The following is a 22,253-nucleotide window of genomic DNA, read 5'->3' as shown; positions in this document are numbered from 1 at the left end:
ATAAAACAATATATCTTCCCAGACAAAAGAGAGGTTAGGACTATGTTTAGGTAAGATGGCAGACTCAGGGATGGGGTGGGATGGCGGGTTGGGCATATCTATAATTTGTAAAATGCTGTTGCTGAGAAGGGCTTCTCTGCCTTGGCCACACTTAGGAATCACCTGAAGATGTCTGAACAACCCCAACATCCAGATGGACCACAGCCTGAGGGAGGAAAGCAGGAAGAACAGAGGTTTTGCCAGCAAACCCTCCAAATGAGCTTTGTGCCACCTGAAAGTTCAAGCACAAAGGGAAATACAGTAGGCGTGACAGCTCTTAAACAATGCTGAGCAATGGCTGTGGTGATGGGAGACTCGTGTTCAAGTCCTGGTTCTACTACTAATTAAAAGTGCAACCACAGGCAAGTCAGGTCATTGTAAATGTGACAGGTTATTGACATTGTAAATGTGAGGCAGGAGAGCTTGTTTATGATAGGGAAGGAGGCAGAGGAGACCTCAGAATGGAGAGCAACAGGGACCAAGTGAGGGGTGACAGTGGTGGTGGTGGAAGTAGAAGTGATGATGGTGGTGGTGGTGGAGGTGATGTTGGAGCTGGTGGTGGTAGAGGCTGTGGAGATGATGGAGGTGGTGGAGGTGACAGTGGACCTGGTGGTGGTAGCAGTTGTGGAGGTGATGGATGTGGTAGAGGTAGTGGAGGTGATGGTGGGGGTGGTGGTGATAGTGGTGATAGTGGTGGTGGTGGTGGGGGTAGTGGTGGTGGTAGAAGTTGCGGAGGTAATGGAGGTGGTGGTGGAGGTGATGGTGGGGGTGGTGGTGATAGTAGTGATAGTGGTGGTGGTGGTGGTGGTAGAAGTTGCGGAGGTAATGGAGGTGGTGGTGGAGGTGATGGTGGGGGTGGTGGTGATAGTGGTGATAGTGGTGGTGGTGGTGGTGGGGGTGGTGGTGTTGGTAGAAGTTGTGAAGGTAGTGGAGGTGGTGGTGGAGGTGATGGTGGGGGTGGTGGTGATAGTGAGGATAGTGGTGCTGGTGGTGGTGGGGATGGTGGTGGTAGAAGTTGTGGAGGTAATGGAGGTGGTGATGGAGGTGATGGTGGGGATGATGGTGGTGGTGGTGGAGGTGGTGATGATGGGTTGGTGGTGATAGTGGTGATGATGGTGGAGGTGATGGTGGTGGTGGTGGTGGTGGTAGAGGTTGTGGAGGTGATGGAGGTGATGGTGGTAGTGGAGGTGATGGTATGAGTGGTGGTGATGGTGGTGGTTGTGGAGGTGATGGTAGAGCTGGTGGTGGAAGTTGTAGAGGTTGTGGAGGTGATAGAGGTGGTGGTGGTGATGGTGATGGAGCTGGTGGTGAAGGTTGTAGTGTTGGAAGTTGTAAAGGTTGTGGAGGTGGTGTGGTGGAGGTTGTATAGGTTGTGAAGGTTGGAAGTTGTAGAGGTTGTGGAGGTGATAGAGGTGGTGGTGGTGGTGGTGGAGGTGATGATGGGTTGGTGGTGATAGTGGTGATGGTGGTGGAGGTGATGGTGGGGGTGGTGGTGGTAGAGGTTGTGGAGGTGATGGAGGTGATGGTGGGGGTAGTTGTGGTGGTGGTGGTGGAGGTTGTATAGGTGGTGAAGGTTGGGGAAGAGGTGGTAGTGATGATGGTGGTGGTTTTTTTGGGGGATGCTCAAGCCATTAGGTATGAGAACTCTATTATTCTGTGTTGTTTTCATGGCTGTGATGACCCTCAGCTTTCCCAAAACTCATGCACATACCATGTCTTGTATCAATTGGAAAGAGAGACGGCTGAGTTTTGCATCAGGGTCAGCATGGAGGTGTCATGGGCGGTGCATGTTGGGGAGAAGCCTGGAGGCAGAGGAGGCCATGAGGGTGTAAGCTGCCCAGGAGCTGGGGGCATCTGGTGTCACTGTGTGCAGTTAGAAGCCGTGGGCTAGTCAAATACACATGGGTGTGCTAGGTCTTCACATGGTGCTCACAGGAAAACAAGAGGAAACAGACATCTATGTCTGGAGCTCTATCTGTTTCTATCCTATAGCTTATCTGGCTCTCTATCACAATGCCATTTATGTAAAGTAAGCGTGCACATACCCAAGCAACAATACAGGCTTTACAAAAACACAGAGGAACAAGGGTCCTCTAAGCATTCGACATAGGTGCCTATGAGGTGGCGACGGCATGGGAGTAGGGACTAAAGTTGAAAAAGAGCAAATCAATAAAATGAAAGAGGCCTGCATGGACCAACCATGCTTCTGTGCCAGGAGCTGCACAGCATCTAAATTGTTGGTGCTTGGGATCAAAACAAATAAATGGAAGTAAAAGAAAATGAAAGTGACAGGCCTCTGAGCCTTTTGTCAGCCGTGGAAGTGGGTGGTGGAGGACTGAGCCCCCACACCTGGGCACAGGTGCATCAGGGACATGGTTGGTTTTGTGTCTTGGGTTCTGGGAGCCCTTTACCACCTCTACTTGCCAGGGAATCAGGAGAAGAGCAGCTGCGCTGCATCCAAACAGGATCTTTGGAGGCAAATAACAGCACATATCAGCACAGGGCAACATGTCTTCAGAATGATAGTGCTGGCTATCTGCCGAATCTTAATTCAACACGCAGCTCAACTGCTCGGGAAAGGCTGGAGGAAACCGGCAAAATACAAGCGCATTTGTTTTATCAGTGCAGCTGGGTTTCTGTGTGAAAGCATAGAAACCACAGCACAGCGATTTGCATTTATTTTTTTCCACCCACAGGATAGACAGCGTTTATTCTTTCCTGGTCATGTTCAGCTTACCAAGGCCTGGGTCCCTGCATTAGCCCGAGGAAGGCTGAGCTCTACTCTGGGCCCACCGCTCTTAGTTCTCTTTAACAGAACTGTTTCCCAAGAGGGCCTCCAATTTTGCCCTGGGATCCTTCTGACATCTGCAAAACCATCCTGAACACTTCCCACTCACCCCATAAGGGGCGCCTCTGCTCCTAGGTGCGGCTCCTGCCACACTTCCTCGTAGCCCCTGGCTACAAGCTGTCCAGGCCTCTTGGAATGTGAGCTCTCGTTAGGAGAGGCCACACGTCTTAATCACCCAAGGGCCTCACACAGCACATGCCACATGGATGATGAGTAAGTGCTTGCCAATGCAAAGATTTGAAAGTGCAGACTTAACTCTCCCTGCATCTGAGAACCATTGGAGAAGTCAATCTAGTTAACAAGCAAACAAACAAGAAAAAAAATGGAAAATGAGTGGCATAAAGGTTAGATAGCAGATACATGAAATGCTTTCCCCCTTCCTCTTGGTTCGTGAGCTAGCCTGCTGAAATAAACCGCAGGCTTCCAGAAACCTCTGCATCTCTCCCTTCCTAGGTGCTCAGGGGCATGGCTTAGGGTTCATTCCTTTTGTGTCCCTCCACAGACGAGGTGTCTTAGTTTCAGTTAGTTCCTTTAGCATCTTGTGCTTGAGAGGACAAGATGTCATCCATGGCTAAATAGCGAGTAAGTTTTGGTTCTTTGAAAGGTACCAGCACAACTGAAGATGTCTCAAGCTTCAAGAATCCCATGCAAATAAGATTTTACCGGCTAATTTTGAAGTCAATACATCCATCCAGCCAAGGTTCCAGAGCCCTGCTGCAGAACTGGAGCCAGGGCCCGCCCCACAGGAACTAACGTCCCTGCCTCAACAACTTCCTGTTCTAGGTGGCAGGTGGGAAAATGAAAATGAAACAATTTAAAAAGTATCTAAAAATTCCACTGGGATGAATTGAAGGAAGAAAATGGAAGTGGGGTGGGGCTGCCATGTGAAATGTGGTTATCAGGGAAGTCACTGTGGGAACCATATATTTGATCAGGACCTAAGTGGGGGGGAGCCTCTGTGCAGATCCTCGTATGGGAGTGACCCAGCCGATGTGAGGGGGGATAGAAAAGGTGCATGGCCTATCTATCTGTCTATCAATTTATCTGTCTATCTATCTATCTATCTATCTATCTATCTATCTATCTATCTATCATGGGGGCTTCTGAGGCCACTGTAGGAAGTCTGGCCTTTACTTGGAGAGAAATAGAAGCCACTAGATGTCTGGGAGCAGCGGGTATGTGGCCTGATGTCATTTAAAGGGTTACTCTGGCTGCTGTGTGGGGTCAGCAGTGGGTGGGGCAGGAGGGGGCAGTGCTGGTGGGCCAGGCCAGGGAGGAGTGGGGAGCAGCGGGGGGTTGAAGGCTGATGCCAGGCACCTGCCATGGAGGGTCCCCAGCACAGAGGGACATAAAGGAGGGCCTGGGACCATGGAAGGTGGAGTTGCCCTGGACCATGATGCGGAGACTGCAGGGAGCAAGTGTAGACAAGGAGAGTGGGAGCTTGGCTTTGACTGGGTTCAGCCTGAGGTGCTGTGTAGACAGTGTCAGCAAATGGATCTGAAGGTGGTAAAGAGGCAGGTGGGATCACTGGGCCCTCCTCCAGGGAGATGCTGGGCTTGATTTCCAGTTGCAGGGGCGGTCTCAACCCCGCTGGGGTAGGCGTCTCTCCCGGATGGCTGAGTAACCCGGCAGACTCACCCTAGCACGTCCTTGTTCAATTGCCCCTATACAACTAGCTTCTCGACGGTTCTATGGCCTCTTTTTAAGAGCTCACTGGCTCCCTTATTAATTAATGAGTTAAATAAAGTCTTGGACACATACTGATTGATTTTGTCTGAGAATCACAATTTGACCATTTAAAAATTATATGGTGACCACGCCCAGTAGAGATGCTGGTTGGGTGGTTGGCTTTTTGAACCTAGAGTCCTGACCCAGGCCAGGCTGAGGTACACAGGTGAGAGTTGTCCATATACAAGGGGTACTTATAGCCACAAGATGGAATGATTGGAGGAGCCAGCCCTATGATCCGTGCCTTATCTCATCTAACTTTCACAACCGTCCAGGAGAGTAAACATGTTTATTATTAAAATTATCTCCATGTTACAGATGAGGAAACTGAAGCAGGGAGGCTGAGTAACTTGACAGCGTCCACAGAACCAGAACTTGAACCCAGGCAGTTGGCGAGAGAACCTTCACTTGAAACCAGTAGTCCTCAATCTGGGGACACTGGGCAATGGCTGGAGACATTTGTGACGGTCACAACTGGAGGGGGAAAAGGCAGATATTACAGCATCTAATGTGTAAGGCCAGGGATGCTGCCTAATGCTCTGTGGCACACAGGACTGCCTCCTACAGCACAGAATTGCTAAGCCCCAAATGTCACTAGCATGGACGTGCAGAAACTCTGACCTCAGCCGTGACACTGCCACCCTCCAGACCAGGTGGCCTCCTCTTCCACACGTCTCCACAGCCCTTGTCACACCTGCAGGGATTTACTTGCTGGTAATGACTTCTTCAGGATCCAGGTTCCCCTCCACACCGTGAACTCTACAGTTCATTCACCACCAAATTCCCAGCGCTCAGGCAAATGGCCAGCAAATACTAAACATCTGCTCTGCATTGAGTCTGGGATTTCTGATATATCTGTGCTGACTTTTCAAAACTCTCAAAGATGTGTGATAGAGAAGCAGTTTGAGAAAGTGTGACATTTACATGCTACAAATTTACCTTGCATATAAAATGCATTATTGCATTGAGCTTAGGAAATGAGAGCAACCAGAAAACCTGAAGCCCAGCAACCAGGCTTCAAGTCCTGGCTGACGCTAATTTTTCATTGTCCTTGAAGCTAATCAAGCCTGTGGAAACAGCATCGCCAAATTGACTAAACGAGATTTTCAATTAACTCAAACAGATGGCTGAAATTTTCCAGGTGACTTTCCATATTAATTCAGTGAGTTTGCTGGACCAGGCCCCAGGAGGCTTGGCAGGGATGGGGGCTGAAAGGAAAACAATAAAATATATGGAACTTCAGGAGAAAAGCCAAAGCAATCATCTGAACTTTTTTTTTTAAATCTCAGCAAAAATATCACCAGCCAAATCAATTCAACTCTCCGAACCAGCGCACACCTTGGGCTGACACTCCAGTGACCAGTCGTCCCTGGGACCAGCTGCTGGGGCTAGGTTCATTAAACCTCTAGAGACTCAGGCCCTCCCATGTTGGGGAGAAGACCCATGCAGGGCTTAGAGGGACAGGCAGTGCCTCACGCTTCCTAGAGCACTGGACTTCTGGGCTTCATCCATCCACTTGGGGATCTTACAATATTATAAGTTTCACTGAAGAAAGATGAGGGGAAGGAATCACAGTAGAATTCTGCAGAGGCCTCGGGCTTCTGTGCAGGAGCTCAGGGTGTAGGGCAAAGGTGGCATTGGAGCCACTTCAGGAGACCAGCACATCATTCAGAGAGGTCCAGAGTCACCAGGTGCTGGAGCATTCATCCCCGGCTACTAGTAGCCAGAAGCTACTAGTAATATAGAGCTTTGAATGGAATAATAAAGGCCCAGGCTAGAGATATAGCAAAATATGGGTTGGGTCTTTGCTGAGCCTCAGAATGAGTTATTCTTGGCTTAAATAGTGCCATTCATGAAATTTCAGAATCTATACATGAGTGGGTCCTGGCACCCCTAAAATCCCCTCCTCTTTTTGAGTCTCCCATCAATATTCTTAACAGAGACAAGGCTGATGATGGTATAGCTGGACTCTGGAAGTATAATCGTTCACCACGCTGCTTGAATTTGGGGAAAATCCTAAACTGATATTCAGACCACTTCACTTCGATCCTAAATCAGTTGTTTTGATTTAGAAAAAATCGACCACAATCAGATGCTAATAATAATAACTCAATAACATTGTTAATACCTTCCACAGGGTTGCGACCTTACCAACTGGGAGATGTGGCTTTATTAGAATAGGATTTGCTACTGGCAAATTGCTCCATGCTCTAAAAAATGCTCTAAATACCAAGCACCATTTACGGAAGGTCAGAGTCCATGGATTGTCTCGGGAAGACCGCATCATTTCCTCTGGTGTCCCCCTGAGGCAGGCCTGGGGCCCAGTCATGCCCCTCCCAGAGGAGCCCAGCTCTCGGGAGGATAACCTGCACCTGACCTAAGGTAAAAAATAATAGTACGTGGTGAATGGTATTCTTTTCCTAGAAAACGGAATCATAAAGCCGTGAGGAAATCTTTAGGAAAGGTACCTTTTTCTTGGATGTTTAAATTCGTTGTAAGATAAATCTGATCCAGAAGAGACCATGTACATTGAACACTCATCTTAGTTTTTTTCTTTTTTTGTAACATGATAGAAGGAAGCAAACCTCATCCGTGGATCATCAGGCGGCATCATCTCCAGATCATGGGTGGGTCCACTTAAGCCAATAACATGTAGGGAAATGGTGGGGTTCTCACTTCCAGCCTGGGAATTAAAAAGGGGCAGAGACATGAACAAGCAGCCTCACGCAAGAGTGAACTTCAGCTCTGCAAAGCCTTTCCTGGGAGATTCCCAGGTGGGACTCCAGGACACTGGAGCTCCATATTAAGGAGCAGAATTAATGTGGAAAACAAATGGTTCATGTGTAGGGTTTTCAAAAGGACAAAGGGCTAAGTGGGCTGATTCTTGCTCTTCTAGAATCCCATCCGCTTCCCATTCACCCAACTCCCCGGTTTGGCAATGTCAAGTGAGTACTGAGCCCCTTGCTTGAAAGAGAAGATGAGAAGAGGACTGGCGGAGAAAAGGTGGATTGGATGCAAGGAATGGGAGAGTTGGAAGTGAGCAAATGATGGACATTGAGGAGCGGTGGCCATGCTCAGCGTGGGGAGAGATTAAGTCCTTCAAAAAGGAACTGGGGCACTAATCTGCTTCCCTGCCCCCACTCTCTGGGGGACAAGTATGGGTCTGGGGAGAGATGTGGGGCTTCCTCTTCAGGGGGACTTCAGAGTCTTGTCTGATGTTCTCATTTCCACCCTGCAGAAGATGTTCAGGTTTACAGAGGCTATCAGGTCCACGACAAGGCATGTCAGGCAGGCTTGCCTATTCATGCCTCTGATTGAGGAGTGGGTGGGAATGGGGCAAGGAGCATCTGAATTCTGTCAGCCAGAATGTTGATTTTCTATTAAAATATGAAATCCCAAATCTTGAGTAATCTGGGATTTCATAATCCCAGCTTCAGAGCACCTTCAGAGAGTTCACTGTAAAATCAAGGGTACCCTACTGGATTCCAGGTTATCACTCCTAGACTGGGGAAACTCCCACAAAAAGATAATCATGAGAACCATTCATCTCTGGGTCAGATGAAGGTCAGACAGCCACCAACTCTTCTGGCAAGTGGGGTGGCTGTGAACAGCTGGTAAGAAATGTAGAAGGGTTAGAAGGAACTAGTATCAATCCGGTACACTTTTCTCTATTTAATTATGCTTCCATCTAAAATCCTGGACCCTTCCACATGCTACAGACTAAGACCAATCAAGGTTAGCTGAAAAAGGAATGAAACAATTCTGTCAAAGAATTGGAAAAGGCAGAAAGGAAGGCTGTGGCCATAATGGCCTCGTTCTTCTTCCTTCTGGGGCTTCCTTGGATGTTGGCCATGCTGATCAAAGGCTGTTGAAAGGAGCCTGTATTACCAGGTGTATGGACTGAACATGTCCCTCAATTCATACGGTGCAGCCCTAACCCCCAGTGTGATGCTATTTGGAAGTAAGACCTTTGGGAGGTGATTGAGGTTAGACAAGGTCATGAGGGTGGCACCCTTGTGATGAGATCCATGTCCACAAAAGGAGAGGAAGAGACACCAGAGCCCTCTCTTGCCCTTCCATGTGAAGACACGGCGAGAAGGCGGCTGTCTGCTAGCCAGGAAGAGAGCCATCACCAGGAACCAAATCAGCCGGAACCCTAATCTTGGACTTCCAGCCTCCACAACTGTGAGAAAGAAATTCCTGCTATTTAAGTTGCCTAGGTCTGTGTTATTTTGTCGTGGCAGCTGAAGCTGACTAAGACACCAGGTGTTTCCTTTCTCTAGGCTGTGACTCTGGGAACCTCTCTGGCCTCATGTATCTGCCTTATAAGTTATCACTCCTCTTGCTGCAAACTGTAAGCCAGCTGGTCTGTGGGGGTGACTATAGCAGAGTAGCACATACCATCAGCTTTCAGAGCTCTCTGGTGGGCTAGGATGCTGAGGTTTAAATGGCCCCTGGAAGAGGCAGCTCATGGCAGGAAGTGAGCCTCCAGTCACCAGGCAGGGTACAGGCAGGAAACTGCTCACCTCCGTCAAGCCCAGGGGTCTTGGAGAAGTCTAGTGAAGCCAGAGGCCAGCACGGCAGACCCTATGTGTCCATGGGAGCTGTGTCCACACTCGGGCACTGGTCTCTCTCCAACTGAATGGCTGTGGAGGTTTTAGCATCAGGCCCTCCACTCACACTGGGATGCTTTGATTTGGTAACAAAGCGAGATTTGGATGTCCCTGCTCCCCACAATATTCCCTCCCAGCCACTGGACACTTGCTGTTCTACCGGCTCACTGGGTCAGAACACGACTTTCTTGGTCCCTCTAGGCTGCTATAACAAAATACCATACACTGAGTGGCTCACAAACAATAGCAATGCATCTCTCATAGCTCTGGGGACTGGAAGTCCAAGATCAAGATGCTGGTTGATTCAGTATCTGGCGAGGGCCCAATTTCTGGTTCACAGAGGATGCTTTCTTGCTATATTGTCACATGGTGGAAACAGGGAGGGGTCTCTCTGGGGTCTCTTTTATAAGGTGATATGGCTTGACTCTGTCCGCACCCAAATCTCATCTTGAATTCCCGTGTGTTGTGGGAGGCACCTGGTGGGAGGTAATTGAATCATGGGAGCAGGTCTTTCCCATGCTGGTCTCCTGATAGTGAATAGGTCTCACAAGATCTGATGGTTTTAAAAAGGTGAGTTTCCCTGCACAAGCTCTCTCCTCTTGTCTGCTGCCATGTAGGATGTGCCTTTCACCTTCTGACATGACCACGAGGCCTCCCCAGCCACGTGGAACTGTAAGTCCAATAAACTTTTCTTTTCTAAATTGCCCAGTCTTGGGTATGTCTTAATCAGCAGCGTGAAAACAGACAAATACATAAGGGCACTAATCCCAATCATGAAGGCTCTGCCGTCCATGTCTTGTCAACTCCCAGTGATCTCCCTCCTAATACCATCACCTTGGGGGTTAGGATTTTAATGTATGAATTTGGCAAGGACACAAACATTTAGCCCATAGCAGTGACCATGTGCAAAACCGCCTTGCCCAGACACAGGGGACCAGGGGCAGATGGAAGTCTTTCTGCCCTCCCAGAGGCCAAGCACAAAGTAGAAATAAGATGCATGAGAGAGGGCAGGTGTACCTTCATCACTGGAGAGTGGTGAGGGGAGGTACCCTATGTATTTTGGTTCAGTGAAGCTCAGTCAGGTGATGAACAGTAGTTTGGTTATCTAAAAGAAGTAAACCTGCCAATGACTCAGCTGAACAGAGGTGGGAATGTATGCAATGTAATGAGACATGATTAATCTTTCTTGTGTTGACTGCTTTGCTCATACACACGTCTGATGATCACGTCTGCACACTGAGTGAGCAGGGTCGGGGTGTTCATGAATAATTTAAAGAATTTGCTGTGCGGTGTCCCTTTGCCTACCTTGGGATAGTGGTAGGGCTTCACGGTGGGGTAGATGGAGCCGGTGTAAGTTGGAAGCTCCATGATGGGGACACGGGAATCATTGATGGTGGCATAGGCAAGTCTCGTGCCATCCGGAGACCACCAGTGTGCGATGTGTGTCTTCAAAATCTCCTCTAAGGGAAAACAGAGTAGAGAAATGTGAATAGTAACAAGTGAGTGGAAATTGGAGCTGCACAGGCAGGAACATGAGGTAGCCAGGAAAGAAACAAGTCCCTGCAAAGCCCCTTATCTGGTCAACGTTTGAGGAACCTTCACTGTGTCCTGCACATGCTTCCATTCCATGGGGACTGGAGAAATGTCTGCTGCTGTTGACTAAGTCCAGCGCAGGAAAACCCATTAACCAAAGCTCAATCAAACAGATGCTAATCATTTGGAAACACTTTTTTTTTTCTTTGCACACATTTGAGCACTATGAGCCCAACACGTCCTTTTGAGTTGAGCTATGATTGTACTGTTGTTGATTATTACTTTAATATGATTTGAAAAACAGCACTGGAGAAAGTAAATTCACATGGAAGCATGTCCCATGCAGATGGAACCAAATGAGAAAGTGAACTCTGGCAGAGGCTGAGTCCCCCAAAAGCAGACCAGGGATTTACGCACACACAGAGCTCCCTCCTCAGATAATGAGTCCAAAGGCCCAGCATGCTCCTTGCAGCACACAAACGGTGCAAGCTCACTCTGTGTGGCTTCTTACAAGAAGGGTACAAGCTCACTATGCATGGCAGAAAACCAAAATGGATCCATCTTCAGAAGGACTGAAATGAAAGACTGATTCTTTTGGGCTTCAACCAGAAACACCCATTATTCCTTCCTAGCCCATCAGTGTCCTGGTTAGAGTTTTAATGACAGACGAGTTTTGTAGGGTGCGATATCTATTCTAGAGGGGAAAATTCTACAGTGTTTTTTTCAACACGTTGGGAGAATACACTTCCCAAGTGTAATCAGTCAGAGAACCCATTTCATTGTGAACAGCTCTTAGGTCAAGGGGTTCTGTCTTGTACAGGGTCTATATACAGTGTAAACTAATTCCCTCTAGATTTGCTTCTAAAAGAATGATTAATAAAATTCATGAGTCCCATTCAACTCACTATTATTAGGTGCGTACCATAAACCTGCTCTATGTACCTGTAGTGTAGAAAGGTGATTAAGGAGCCTGAAAACACATCACAAAAACAAAATGAGGGCATCAAATGCAATGGAACAATGTAAATTGGAAGGAAGCCAAGGGCTGACTGCCCACAGGAGGGCACAGTCCCAGACAGGGAAGAAGCAGCCCACATCAGCAGCCTCCCAGGTCCCGCAGGAGGCAGAAGGAGGAGACCAGCTGGCCGGGGAGGAGGGTTCATGAAGGGCGGCTTAGTGCTGGGTCAGTGTCATCCACGGTGGTGTTTCACAGCCAAGCCCAGAGGCCTGCAGCAGGCACGCTGCCCATGCTCCTCCTGGGGTGGGAGCAGGAGCCAGACTCTAAGGGCAGTGGGGCTGGGGGTGTGATGTGCCTGCCTGCCCTGCCCCTCCCTGCCCAGATGTCTGTGGCACCTGGCGTGGCACCGATGGGGATGCTGCACCTCATCGAGCCTCACTCCCCTGTCATGTGAGTCTTCCTTATCTTGCCTTGGTCAGACTCCCCAGCAGAGAGCCCCCCCACCGAAGGTAGTGCCGAGTCTGCTGCAGACTCCTGAACAACTCAGTGGAGTCTCCTGAACAACTCAGTGGAGTCTCCTGAAATACAAAGCCTGTGGCGGGTCTGACCTCCTGTACTCTGGTGCATCCCGGAGTATGGAGAGCAGCGCTCAGTGAGAAATGAATTCAGGAGCCCTGGTGCGCTGGACTTGAGCCCCAGTCCTGCTGTGTGTTCTTGAGTCCCGATCTGCAAAGCTAGGGGCACAACAGCCGCCTCTAGCATCCCCTTTCCCTCTGCGTCTGTCTCACAGCCTCAGAAGCTTTGGCAGTGCCGATAGAAGCTCAGAGGCCTGTGGAGGTCAGTGAGGAGAAGACAAAGGAAGGAAGCCAGACCTCCAGCGTCTGTAATTTTCCAGTCGCTTTGGCAGCCAGGAGGTGGACGTTCAGGTGCAAGTTTGGGATGAGGTGATTCAGAAGTGACTTTATGCAGAGTCACCGGATCTGCCCGGGCTGCTTGCTTGGAATGGTGAGTAATTGACTCCAGCAGATGGTCTGCTGGAAAAAATAGGCACCATTTGCAATGCAATTTGTGGGTGATTGTGCTCAATCACGTCTGCACTGCAGGGCCACAAGAAAGGGGCCAATGGGGCTGGAGTGGAGTCCCTGGGAGTGAGCAGAATTCACAGGGCAGGGGGAGAAGGTACAGAGCCCACAGAAATCAGCAGAGGAGCCCTGCAGTGGTTTCCACGGGACATTAATTCACAGCCGACTCGGGAAAACCCAAAACAGAAAAACGGCTGGCTGCAACAAGGGCTTTAAAAATGAAGCAGCTTTGGACAGAAACAAACAAACAACAATAACAACAAAACCTCCGAAGAGACAACTCATTTATTTCTTTCCTTTGAACCCAAAGCAATCTTTCCTGAGACCAGAGGGATGATAAATCATCGGCCACGTGCAACATCAGGCCACTTTCATTCCTACCCCGTAGGTTCCGCAAGAGGCCACCAGGCAACGGGGGCAAGGGTCACCCCTCATTTCCACCCAAGGTGGTTTGTATCTCATTTCTAGACTTGCTCTCTGACCTAAAGGAAATGCTGCTGCTTGGTTCTGACCAGCACAGGCCAAAGTGGGTCATGCTTGTTAGGACAAGAGACTGAAAAAAATGTGGGTGAAGGCTGGCCGTGAGGCTGGGCTGAGAATACTCTATTTCCATCGATCTCATCAGCAAATGCCAGAGTGTTTCCATGAAGCTCAATTCACTCTTCAGAGAAATGGGAGGTAGAACAAAACCATCACTACAGGTTACCAAATGTAATGGTTAGAAGGAAACTTAGAGACACGCCTTTAATCTCAGCACTTTGGGAGGCCGCCTTTAATCTCAGCACTTTGGGAGGCCGAGGTGGGTGAATCACTTGAGGTCAGGAGTTCAAGACCATCCTGGTCAACATGGTGAAACCCTGTCTCTACTAAAAATACAAATTAGCTGGACATGGTGGCGCATACCTGTAATTCCAGCTACTCAGGAGGCTGAGGCAGGAGAATCATTACTTGAACCTGGGAGGCAGAGGTTGCAGTGAGCCGAGATCTTGCCACTGCACTCCAGCCTGAGTGACAGAGTGAGACTCGGTCTCAAAAAAAAATAAATAAATAAAATAAAATAAAAGAAGGGAACTTAGTGACCATCGGGCCATTGGGTTCAGGGATGACAGGTATCTGGTGTGTGTGATGGCAGAGGGTAGTTCCTCTCAATGTCATCCCACATAGAGACAGGGACACATGCGAAGAACCTGTGCCATGCCAAAATGCCGGCCGTACAAAACTAGGGCAGCTTTAGTTTATGTTCCCTAAGTGTCCTTGAACACATCGCTCCTTGCCATTTTTATTTTCCTGTATGTTAGTTGCTCATTAACATGATAATGAAGTATAAGAGACTAAGGGGTAAAAAAAGGGCTGGGCAGAAGAAACCTTGACATTTTAGCATTAATTCCAAATGTCCCTATTCTGCAAACATTTTTCTGCAGGATTCCAGCTTAATGAGGCAGTTGGCTTAAGTGCCATGCACCAAATGTAGTTTAGAAGCCAAGTTTTGCAGAAGAAGAAAACCTATTTCATCAATGAAATTGATTGCATGGGTGCCTGCCTTGGAACAAAATGAATCACTTGGCTTTCTGAGCAAGTATAATTAACTCGGGAAAACTAGAGAATACATCTTTTCTTCACCTTCCCTTCCTGCTGGGGGGCTATTTTAGCATCAGAAAAGAAAGATACATCCGGGGATAGTCGGTGGTCAATGGCTGCTTCTCTCTTGAAGATGCCAAAAGTTGTATCCAGAGCTTCAGCCCCAGGTAGGATCTGGGCTGGTTATTTTTCACTTTTTGTCACTATACCTTGAAGAAGCCAGTGCCATTATTTGGAGTGTTATTCATGCCTGCCAAGCAGCATTAAGGTCATATCCAGTAGGACAAAAATCCCTTCGCACTCAAGGCAGTAAAGGCCAATGCAACAATGAAGAGGAATCTTCACATTTTCCAGGTTGTTTGACAAATCCAGATGAAGAGGCGGCCACCACTATTATTTCATATTTGCCTAGTGAGGTTTAGGGAGGTTTGCAGGGGAGTCCATTGGACTGTTGTGCATATGTGTGTGCTGCTGATACAGATGCTGGGGCCGCACTTCAGGCAGGAGAGCTGGTATTTGTTGGGGGCAGTGAGGAGGATACAGGCTCCTTTTCTGCAAAACCTCTTCAGGTGGCTTTGGTGCACATTCTGGTTAACAATGACTAGCTAGAAAAGAGGAAATCCTGGCATTTGCAACATAGTAGATAAACCTGGAGGACTTGTGCTAAGTGAAATAAGCCAGGCACAGAAAGACGAATGCCAAATGATCTCATTCATATGTGTGCTGTGGTTTGGAAGTGGTTTGTTTGTCCCCACTAAAGCTCATGTTGAAATCTAATTCCCAATGTGGAGGTGTTGGGAGGTGGGGACTAGTGGCAGGTGTCTGGGTTATGGGGGTGGATCACTCATGAATGGTTTGGTGCTGCTTTCTTAGGAGTGAGTTCTCTCTCTGGAGAGAATGTGATGCACCTACAAGCTTATATTAAGTCCCCCTTTACAACTGAGGAATTGGAGGTTCAGGGAAATTAACCTTATTGAACAAAGACTGAGTACTCAGTACACACAATTCCGTAGGGTATAGTAAAGTAGAGACAAAGCTTGGAAGTTTGTAAGACAGTCAACAGAAGGAGAGCTGCAACTTGCAACTCGGGGAAAGTGGGCAAGACAGAAACCAGAAAGAACTGTGGGGTCTGGGAACACAGAGAGGCCTCTTTCTTGTTGGAGGAAATTAGAGAAGGCTCTAGTGGAAGGTGGAATGGCAGAACCTGCTTATTGTCCTCCAACACCCACGCTCCCTTCTCTTTTTAGTAAAAGAACCAATGGCTTGTAGGTGGGCACACGGCCTCCCAGGATAAAGACCTTTCCCAGCCTCCCCAGATGTGAGGTTGGGTGTGTGCTGAGTTCCTGCTGCTGGGATGAGAAAGGGTGATGAGTGACACCTGTCTCCCGCCTTTAAGGAGAAAGGGTGTGACCACTGCCTCTCTTTCCCACTTCTTGCTGGCTGGAGTGGAGATCTCACTGGCCACGCAGGTGACAGTAACACTATCATGGACCTAACAGGTCAAGAATAAGGTGAATTCTTGAGGTCCTTAGTATAACATCAGATGAAGCTCCTCTAGCAAATCCACTGAGCGAGAGTGGTCTAGTCAATTCCATTCACAAGAGGAAGACAGAGCTGCCCAACAGATGCCATTTTAGCTTCTACAAAGGACCCAAGCCCGGGAAAGGACAGCTCTCCCCTCTGTATTCTGGCAATGCTTTAACAAGGAAGAGAGACTCCGCTTCCAAATGACAGCCAAGGCCTAAGATGCAGTGCCCAGGGCACAGAGATGAAGAGCGCCCACAGAGCTCAGGTGTGGTGCAGATGGAGGTGGGGCATCCAAATCCACAGGTCTGCTGCAAGGTGAGTGCACAGCAGAAAGGGCACAGGGGTGTGGGTAGAGAGGGCACCAAGAGGAGTTCTAGAAAGTACAAAAAGGGAGGCCGGGAGTGAGGCAGACTTAAAGTCCCCTTGGCAATTGTATCTAGGGGGCTCCCCACACCCTCCTGCCACACCTGCCAATGAAGTCCAGCTAAAGAGAAATCCAAAGCCAGCTTAGGGAGCACAGACGTGAGACTGAAGGGAAATAGGAGGCTTTAGGGTTCTCTGGGGAAATTGAACTTGCTGCTGTTTCTCTAAGAGTTCTTCTCACGTGCGCTCCTGCAGAATAGGCTCCTTAGGACCTCACTGGCCTTGTTTCTCTGGGTGAGGAGAGGCCAAGGTGGGAGGCTAGGATGCATTTTTATTAGGAGCACACAGGCTGCTGATGGAGGCTGTGGAATCCACAGCTAAACCCCCGCATCTATATCTCATCATATGGACAAGTGAACTGTGCCTAGCTCAGGGGTAGGAAGAGGGTGAGGAGACACATTTATTTCATCTCTCTCTCTTCCCTCGGCAGCAAGCCATTTTTCTTTTCTTTCTTTCCTTTTTCTCCCTTTCCCTTTCTTTCTTTCTTTCTCTCTCTCTCCTTCCTTCCTTCCTTCTTTCCTTTTTTTGAGATGGAGTCTCACTCTGTCATCCAGGCTGGAGTGCAATGGCACAATCTCGGCTCACTGCAACCTCTGCCTCCCAGGTTCAAGCGATTCTCCTGCCTCAGACTTATGAGTAGCTAGGATTACAGGCACCCGCCACCACACCCAGCTAATTTCTGTATTTTTGGTAGAGACGGGGTTTCACCATGTTGGCCAGGCTGGTCTCGAACTCCTGACCTCAGGTGATCCACCCGCCTGGGCCTCCCAAAGTGGTGGGATTACAGGTGTGAGCCACCGCACCCAGCCGGCAGCAGAGCCATTTCTAAATGGCCGGAAGTCAAAGGCAGCCACGATGTGGAACTAGCACTACTAAGATTTCTCCTTCTCTTGCTGTTAAAGCAATCCCCTGCCACTTCCACACTTTGGGGATTTTCTTAGTACTTGCTGCTTCATTGTACCATCAGAGGCAGGTTGGACACTTTGGGAGCCTCCTGTTGCCTGGATTTTCTTTTAGGAACTCGGTACCCCAGAATTCAAAACTTGTGTTTTCTTTAAGACAGAATGTAAAGTTATAGACTCCTTCCAAGAGCAGAACATAAAATGTTCCTGAGTTTTTAACTGCAGCAGAGATGGCTGAGCCCTTGCTTAAAGCAGGAGGATCACAGGAAGCCTTCTCCTTTCTACAGGTTCTAAGCTTCCAGGTCTACTGAGCCCTGCTGGTTACTATTTTGTGGTCTTTCCCAAGGTCAGTGTTGTGCAGAGGCCCAGCAAAAGCAAGGCCATTGGGTCCAATGCCATGCTCAGTCCGCGGATTCAACTACTGCGGAAGGCCGTGGGGCACACAGCTGCCTGGAGTAGGCATGGAACATCAGAAGCCTCTTCCCAAGATGCCTCCACAGATACTTCTTGCCATTATTTGTGGTTAGGGGTTATTCATGCCCTTTCTCTATGAAGTCACTGATGTCTCAGTATAATTTACTTCACAGAGACTGACGCCTTGCTGAGTGTGGCACACTGTATTTTCCAACACTAGCCTCAGTGCTACTTCCAGGGCGTGAGACTCCCCAAAGAAGACGTGATTCTTTGCTCCTTGAACCAGGGCAGTGTTTTGAATGAAGAGAATGTGGCAGAAAGTGATGGCTTGTGAAACTAGGTCACAAAGGGTGTGTTACAGTTCGGATGTGTGTCCCCGTCCGAATCTCATGTTGAATTGTCATTCTGATACTAGGGTTGGGGCTGGGTGGGAGCCACTGAATCATGGGGCTGGATTTCTCATGAATGGTTTAGCACCACCTACTCCGTGCTGTCCTCGTGATAGTGAGCGGCTTCTCATGAGATCTGGCTGTTTGGGACATGGATGAAGCTGGAAACCATCATTCTGAGCAAACTATCGCAAGGACAGAAAACCAAACACTGCATGTTCTCACTCACAGGTGGGAATTGAACAATAAGAACACTTGGACACAGGGTGGGGAACATCACACACCGGGGCCTGTCATGGGGTGGGTGGGGGGGACAGCATTAGGAGATATACCTAATGTAAATGACGAGTTAATGGGTGCAGCACACCAACAAGGCACATGTATACCTATGTAACAAACCGTAGAACTTGAAGTATAATAAAAAATAAAAATAAAAATAAAAAATAAAACCTTGGAAAAAAAAATGTGTGGTGCCTCCCTCACCCCTACTCACTCCCTCTCGCTCCTGCTCCCACCACGTGATGCACCTGCTCCCCATTGGCCTTCCGCCATGACTGGAAGCTTCCTGAGGCCTCTCCAGAAGCAGATGCCTCTATGCTTCCTGCACAGCCTGCAGAACTGGGAGCCAATTAAACCTCTTTTCTTTCTAAATTACCCAGCCTCAGGGATTTCTTTATTGCAATTCGAGAACGGCCTCATACAGGGTGGTATGGCTTTCCCCTGGCTTTCTCTTTTGGGTTACTCACTCTGAACACCATCTGCTGTGTTGTGAGCAAGCCCTGGACAAATGGAGAGGCCACATTTGGTGTCCTGGCTGACATAGAGCAGGCCTCATCTAGCAGCCGGCGTCAGCCATGGACACGTGAGTGGGCAAGCCCTGCCCCCAGACTCCTCAGTCCCTTCTGGTCACCCCAGTTGGTGCAGAGCAGAGGAGGAAAGAGCTATGCCCAGTTTACAGATTTGCAGTTTTATGCCATTGTATTTTGGATCGCTGAGCTCAAATTTAGTTTTAAAAAAGCTTTGAGCTGGGTGCAGTGGCTCACACCTGTAATCCCAGCACTTCAGGAGGCCAGGGTGAGCGGATCACTTGAGGTCGAGAGTTTGAGACCAGCCTGGCCAATATGGTGAAACCCCATCTCTACTAAAAATACAAAAATTAGCCTGGCATGGTGGCGGGCACCTGTAGTCCCAGCTATCCGGGAGGCTGAGGGAGGAGAATTGCTTGAACCCGGGAGGCAGAGGTTGCAGTGAGTCGAGATCGCACCACTGCACTCAAGCCTGGGCGACAGAGCAAGACTCTGTCTCAAAAAAAAAAAAAAAAAAAAAAAAAGTTTTGAAAGAGGAAGGCTGAGCCAGTACACCAGGCTCCTTTATCCTTCTTTTTGTTTTGTTTTCTCTGACTCTTTCCTCTTCAATTGTATTGTGGGCACCTGAGGGAGCTTCCAGAACGTCTGGGCCCGATGTCTTCTGCTCACCTGCCTCACGCTCAAACAGGTCCCAGTGTGGCGAGGATGTTCTCGTTTCTCACTCATTTGTTAATCGATTGGGTCATCCACCCACTCAGTTGCTCAAGAGATAAGCAAGCGTCCTAATAATGAAACAATGCCTCAAAGAGTTAAAGAAACGAATGGCTAACAGAAGTTCTTGAGCTCGCAGAATGGCAGACAAGAACAGAAACAACCTGCTGAAACACTGACGCTCCCTCTGCCCCGAGATAAGAGAACTGGCTGAAGTCTGTCGGAACCAAGTTGGTCAACTGGGGTCCGTGCAGAATGAGCTTGCTGATGTCATGGCCTGAATTTCCACCCCTAACCCCCCTGAATTTGCACACACAGCCCATGAGTAATCGTGAAGAAATAATTGCGCATGCCGAAGGACTTTCCAAACCTCCCCTTTCCTTCCACCAATCACCTGTTAACCCCAGAATCTGCCTGCTGAATCCTTTTCTTTTAAAAATAAAATTACTGCCTGGAAGCCAGCACATGGAGGCAAAATTGAGCTGGATGCCTGTCTCCTTGGGAATAGACTTTTTTTCTTTTTTGAGACAGAATCTCGCTCTGTCACCCAGGTTGGAGTGCAGCGGCATGATTTCTGCTCATTGCAACCTCCGCCTCCTGGGTTCAAGCGATTCTTCTGCCTCAGCCTCCCAAGTAGCTGGGACTACAGGTGCACACCACCACGCCCAGCTATTTTTTTTATGTTTTTAGTAGAGACGGGGTTTCACCATATTGGCCAGGCTGGTCTTGAATTCCTGACCTCGTGATCCACCTGCCTTGGCCTCCCAAGGCCATGAGCCACCGCGCCTAGCTGGGAATAGACTTTCAATATAAAGCTTTTCTTTTCTGAAAATCCTGGTGTCACCGTATTGGCATCTAGTGCACAGGCAGCGAGCCCCTTCTGCAACCCCATGGATTGAGGACACGCTATCTGGCTGGACACAGAGAGGGGCCTTACAGGGAACTGGAGGAACAGGATGGATGTCTGCTGGCCTGCGCACTGTGGAACAATGCTGGAGGTTTGAATTCAAGCTTATTTTTGAAGTAGGGGGTCCCAGCTTGGGCCTCCCCTGGAATTCAGACAAGAGCTGGAGGCTGTGCTGAGAGCCGGATTTGCATAAGGCTCAGGGGAGAGGGAAGCAGAAGGAAAGACTGCACAGTGGCCTCTGCCTAGCCTCGAGACCCCAGCCCATGGGTGGTCCCCTTCCACCCTATTGCCGCTGCCCCTTGTGCTTTAAGCACAAGAGACAGGCTGCTCCTGGGAGAACGTCCCTGTGCTCTTGAGTTGTGTGATTGAGAAGCCTCACTGCTCACCCTCTTTCTCCCTTTCCTACTGTTAACTACCTGCTGATGTGAAGGAGGTATTTAAAGTACAAGTGGCTCCTCTTTGGGGAGGATAATCAAGTGACAAGCAAACATGTGAAGACTGGGGAAGCAATGAGCCAGAGTGCACACTTCTGGAGAGTCTGCGGGAACTTGCTGTGGAATGGGAGCATCCCTGCGGGGTGGTGGCGAGGGGTGAATTCGCACCAGGGGGCTGGAGAAGCTGGGTCTCAGGGCTTCTCCCCTTCATGGGCCTTTGCTTCCATTCACAATCTTCTGTTCTTTTTCTAAAGAGGATCCCCCAAATTTCATAGACTCTAGGCCCCCCAAAATTGGGATCTGCCCCAGTAAAGAGAAGAGCAACTTTGAGAGGAAAATCCATAGACAAATGCCTGGGTCCCACCTGCTGCTTATAGAGGCCGCGTGCTCTCACGGGAAGGACGTGAACAGGCAGTGGGACCCGGGCTCCAGCTCTGGTCCCACCTCTCTGGGCTGCTTTTCTTCTACTGTAAAATGAGGGGTTGGCTTAGGTCATTGTTTTTCATTTCTGTGAATATAAGCATCCCTTCTTACAAACAAAACAAAACAAAACAAACAAAAACCTGCAGTTATCAGTTTAATTCAGTTCTAAACAGTCAATGTCTTTTTAAAAATAATCTGTATTTTGGCCAGGTACAGTGGCTCACACCTGTAATCTCAGCACTTTGGGAGGAAGAGGAGAGCAGATCACTTAAGGTCAGGAGTTTGAGACCAGCCTGGTCAACATGGTGAAACCCCGTTTCTACTAAAAATACAAAAATTAGCTGGACGTGGCAGTGCATGCCTGTAATCCCAGCTATTCAGGAGGCCGAGGCAGGAGAATCGCTTGAACCCGGGAGGTGAAGATTTCAGTGAGTCGAGATTGAGCCACTGCACTCCAGCCTGGGCAACAGAGCGAGACCCTGTCTCAAAAAAAAAAAAAAAAAAAAAATGTATTTCCTTCATCACAGTCTGAAAAGATTTCAATGTAATGGGACATACAAGGCATGTGGTCCTACACAGAACCGGGTGTGGCCATGGACTTGCGGGCCTTCTGAGGCAGCTCCACGGCCTGTTTCCCGGCCCTGACTGACACACCGACTCAGCCTTGTTAGAGAGATTCTAGAATGTCTGCCACCTGATGGAACTCCACGCTGTTTCCTAAGCTCTTCAAAGTAACTGCCAACTACAGTTCCCAGGACAGGGCACAGACAAGAACATGTCTGCAAGAGGCCGTGTTTGCCCACCTGAAGGGGGCGTGGATTTAGTGAAGATGGAAGATGTGTGTGCCCAAAAGGCAGAGCCGCTAGGAGGCCGTGCGTGAGGTGGGGAGAGCACGGCGGGAGAGGGTGGCGTGAAGAGCACGGTGCTTGGTTGGGGCC

General features: G+C 48.9%; 1 protein-coding gene across 2 annotated transcripts in view; it reads right to left on the bottom strand.

The window, feature by feature from the left end:
- The window catches only part of DPP6 (dipeptidyl peptidase like 6), an 865,911-nt gene that overhangs the window by 120,686 nt on the left and 722,972 nt on the right, over positions 1-22,253 (bottom strand). For both annotated transcript variants that reach the window (XM_054495448.1, XM_054495449.2), the window contains exons 9-10: positions 10,534-10,688; positions 7,201-7,298 (exon numbers count right to left, since the gene is read on the bottom strand). In XM_054495448.1, coding sequence (XP_054351423.1) covers positions 7,201-7,298; positions 10,534-10,688 — 253 coding nt within the window. The remainder of the gene's footprint in view (positions 1-7,200; positions 7,299-10,533; positions 10,689-22,253) is intronic.

Source organism: Pongo pygmaeus, chromosome 6, assembly GCF_028885625.2.
Source record: "Pongo pygmaeus isolate AG05252 chromosome 6, NHGRI_mPonPyg2-v2.0_pri, whole genome shotgun sequence".
In the NCBI taxonomy this organism is placed as follows: Eukaryota; Metazoa; Chordata; class Mammalia; order Primates; family Hominidae; genus Pongo; species Pongo pygmaeus.
This window is presented reverse-complemented; position numbering and strand designations above follow the sequence as displayed.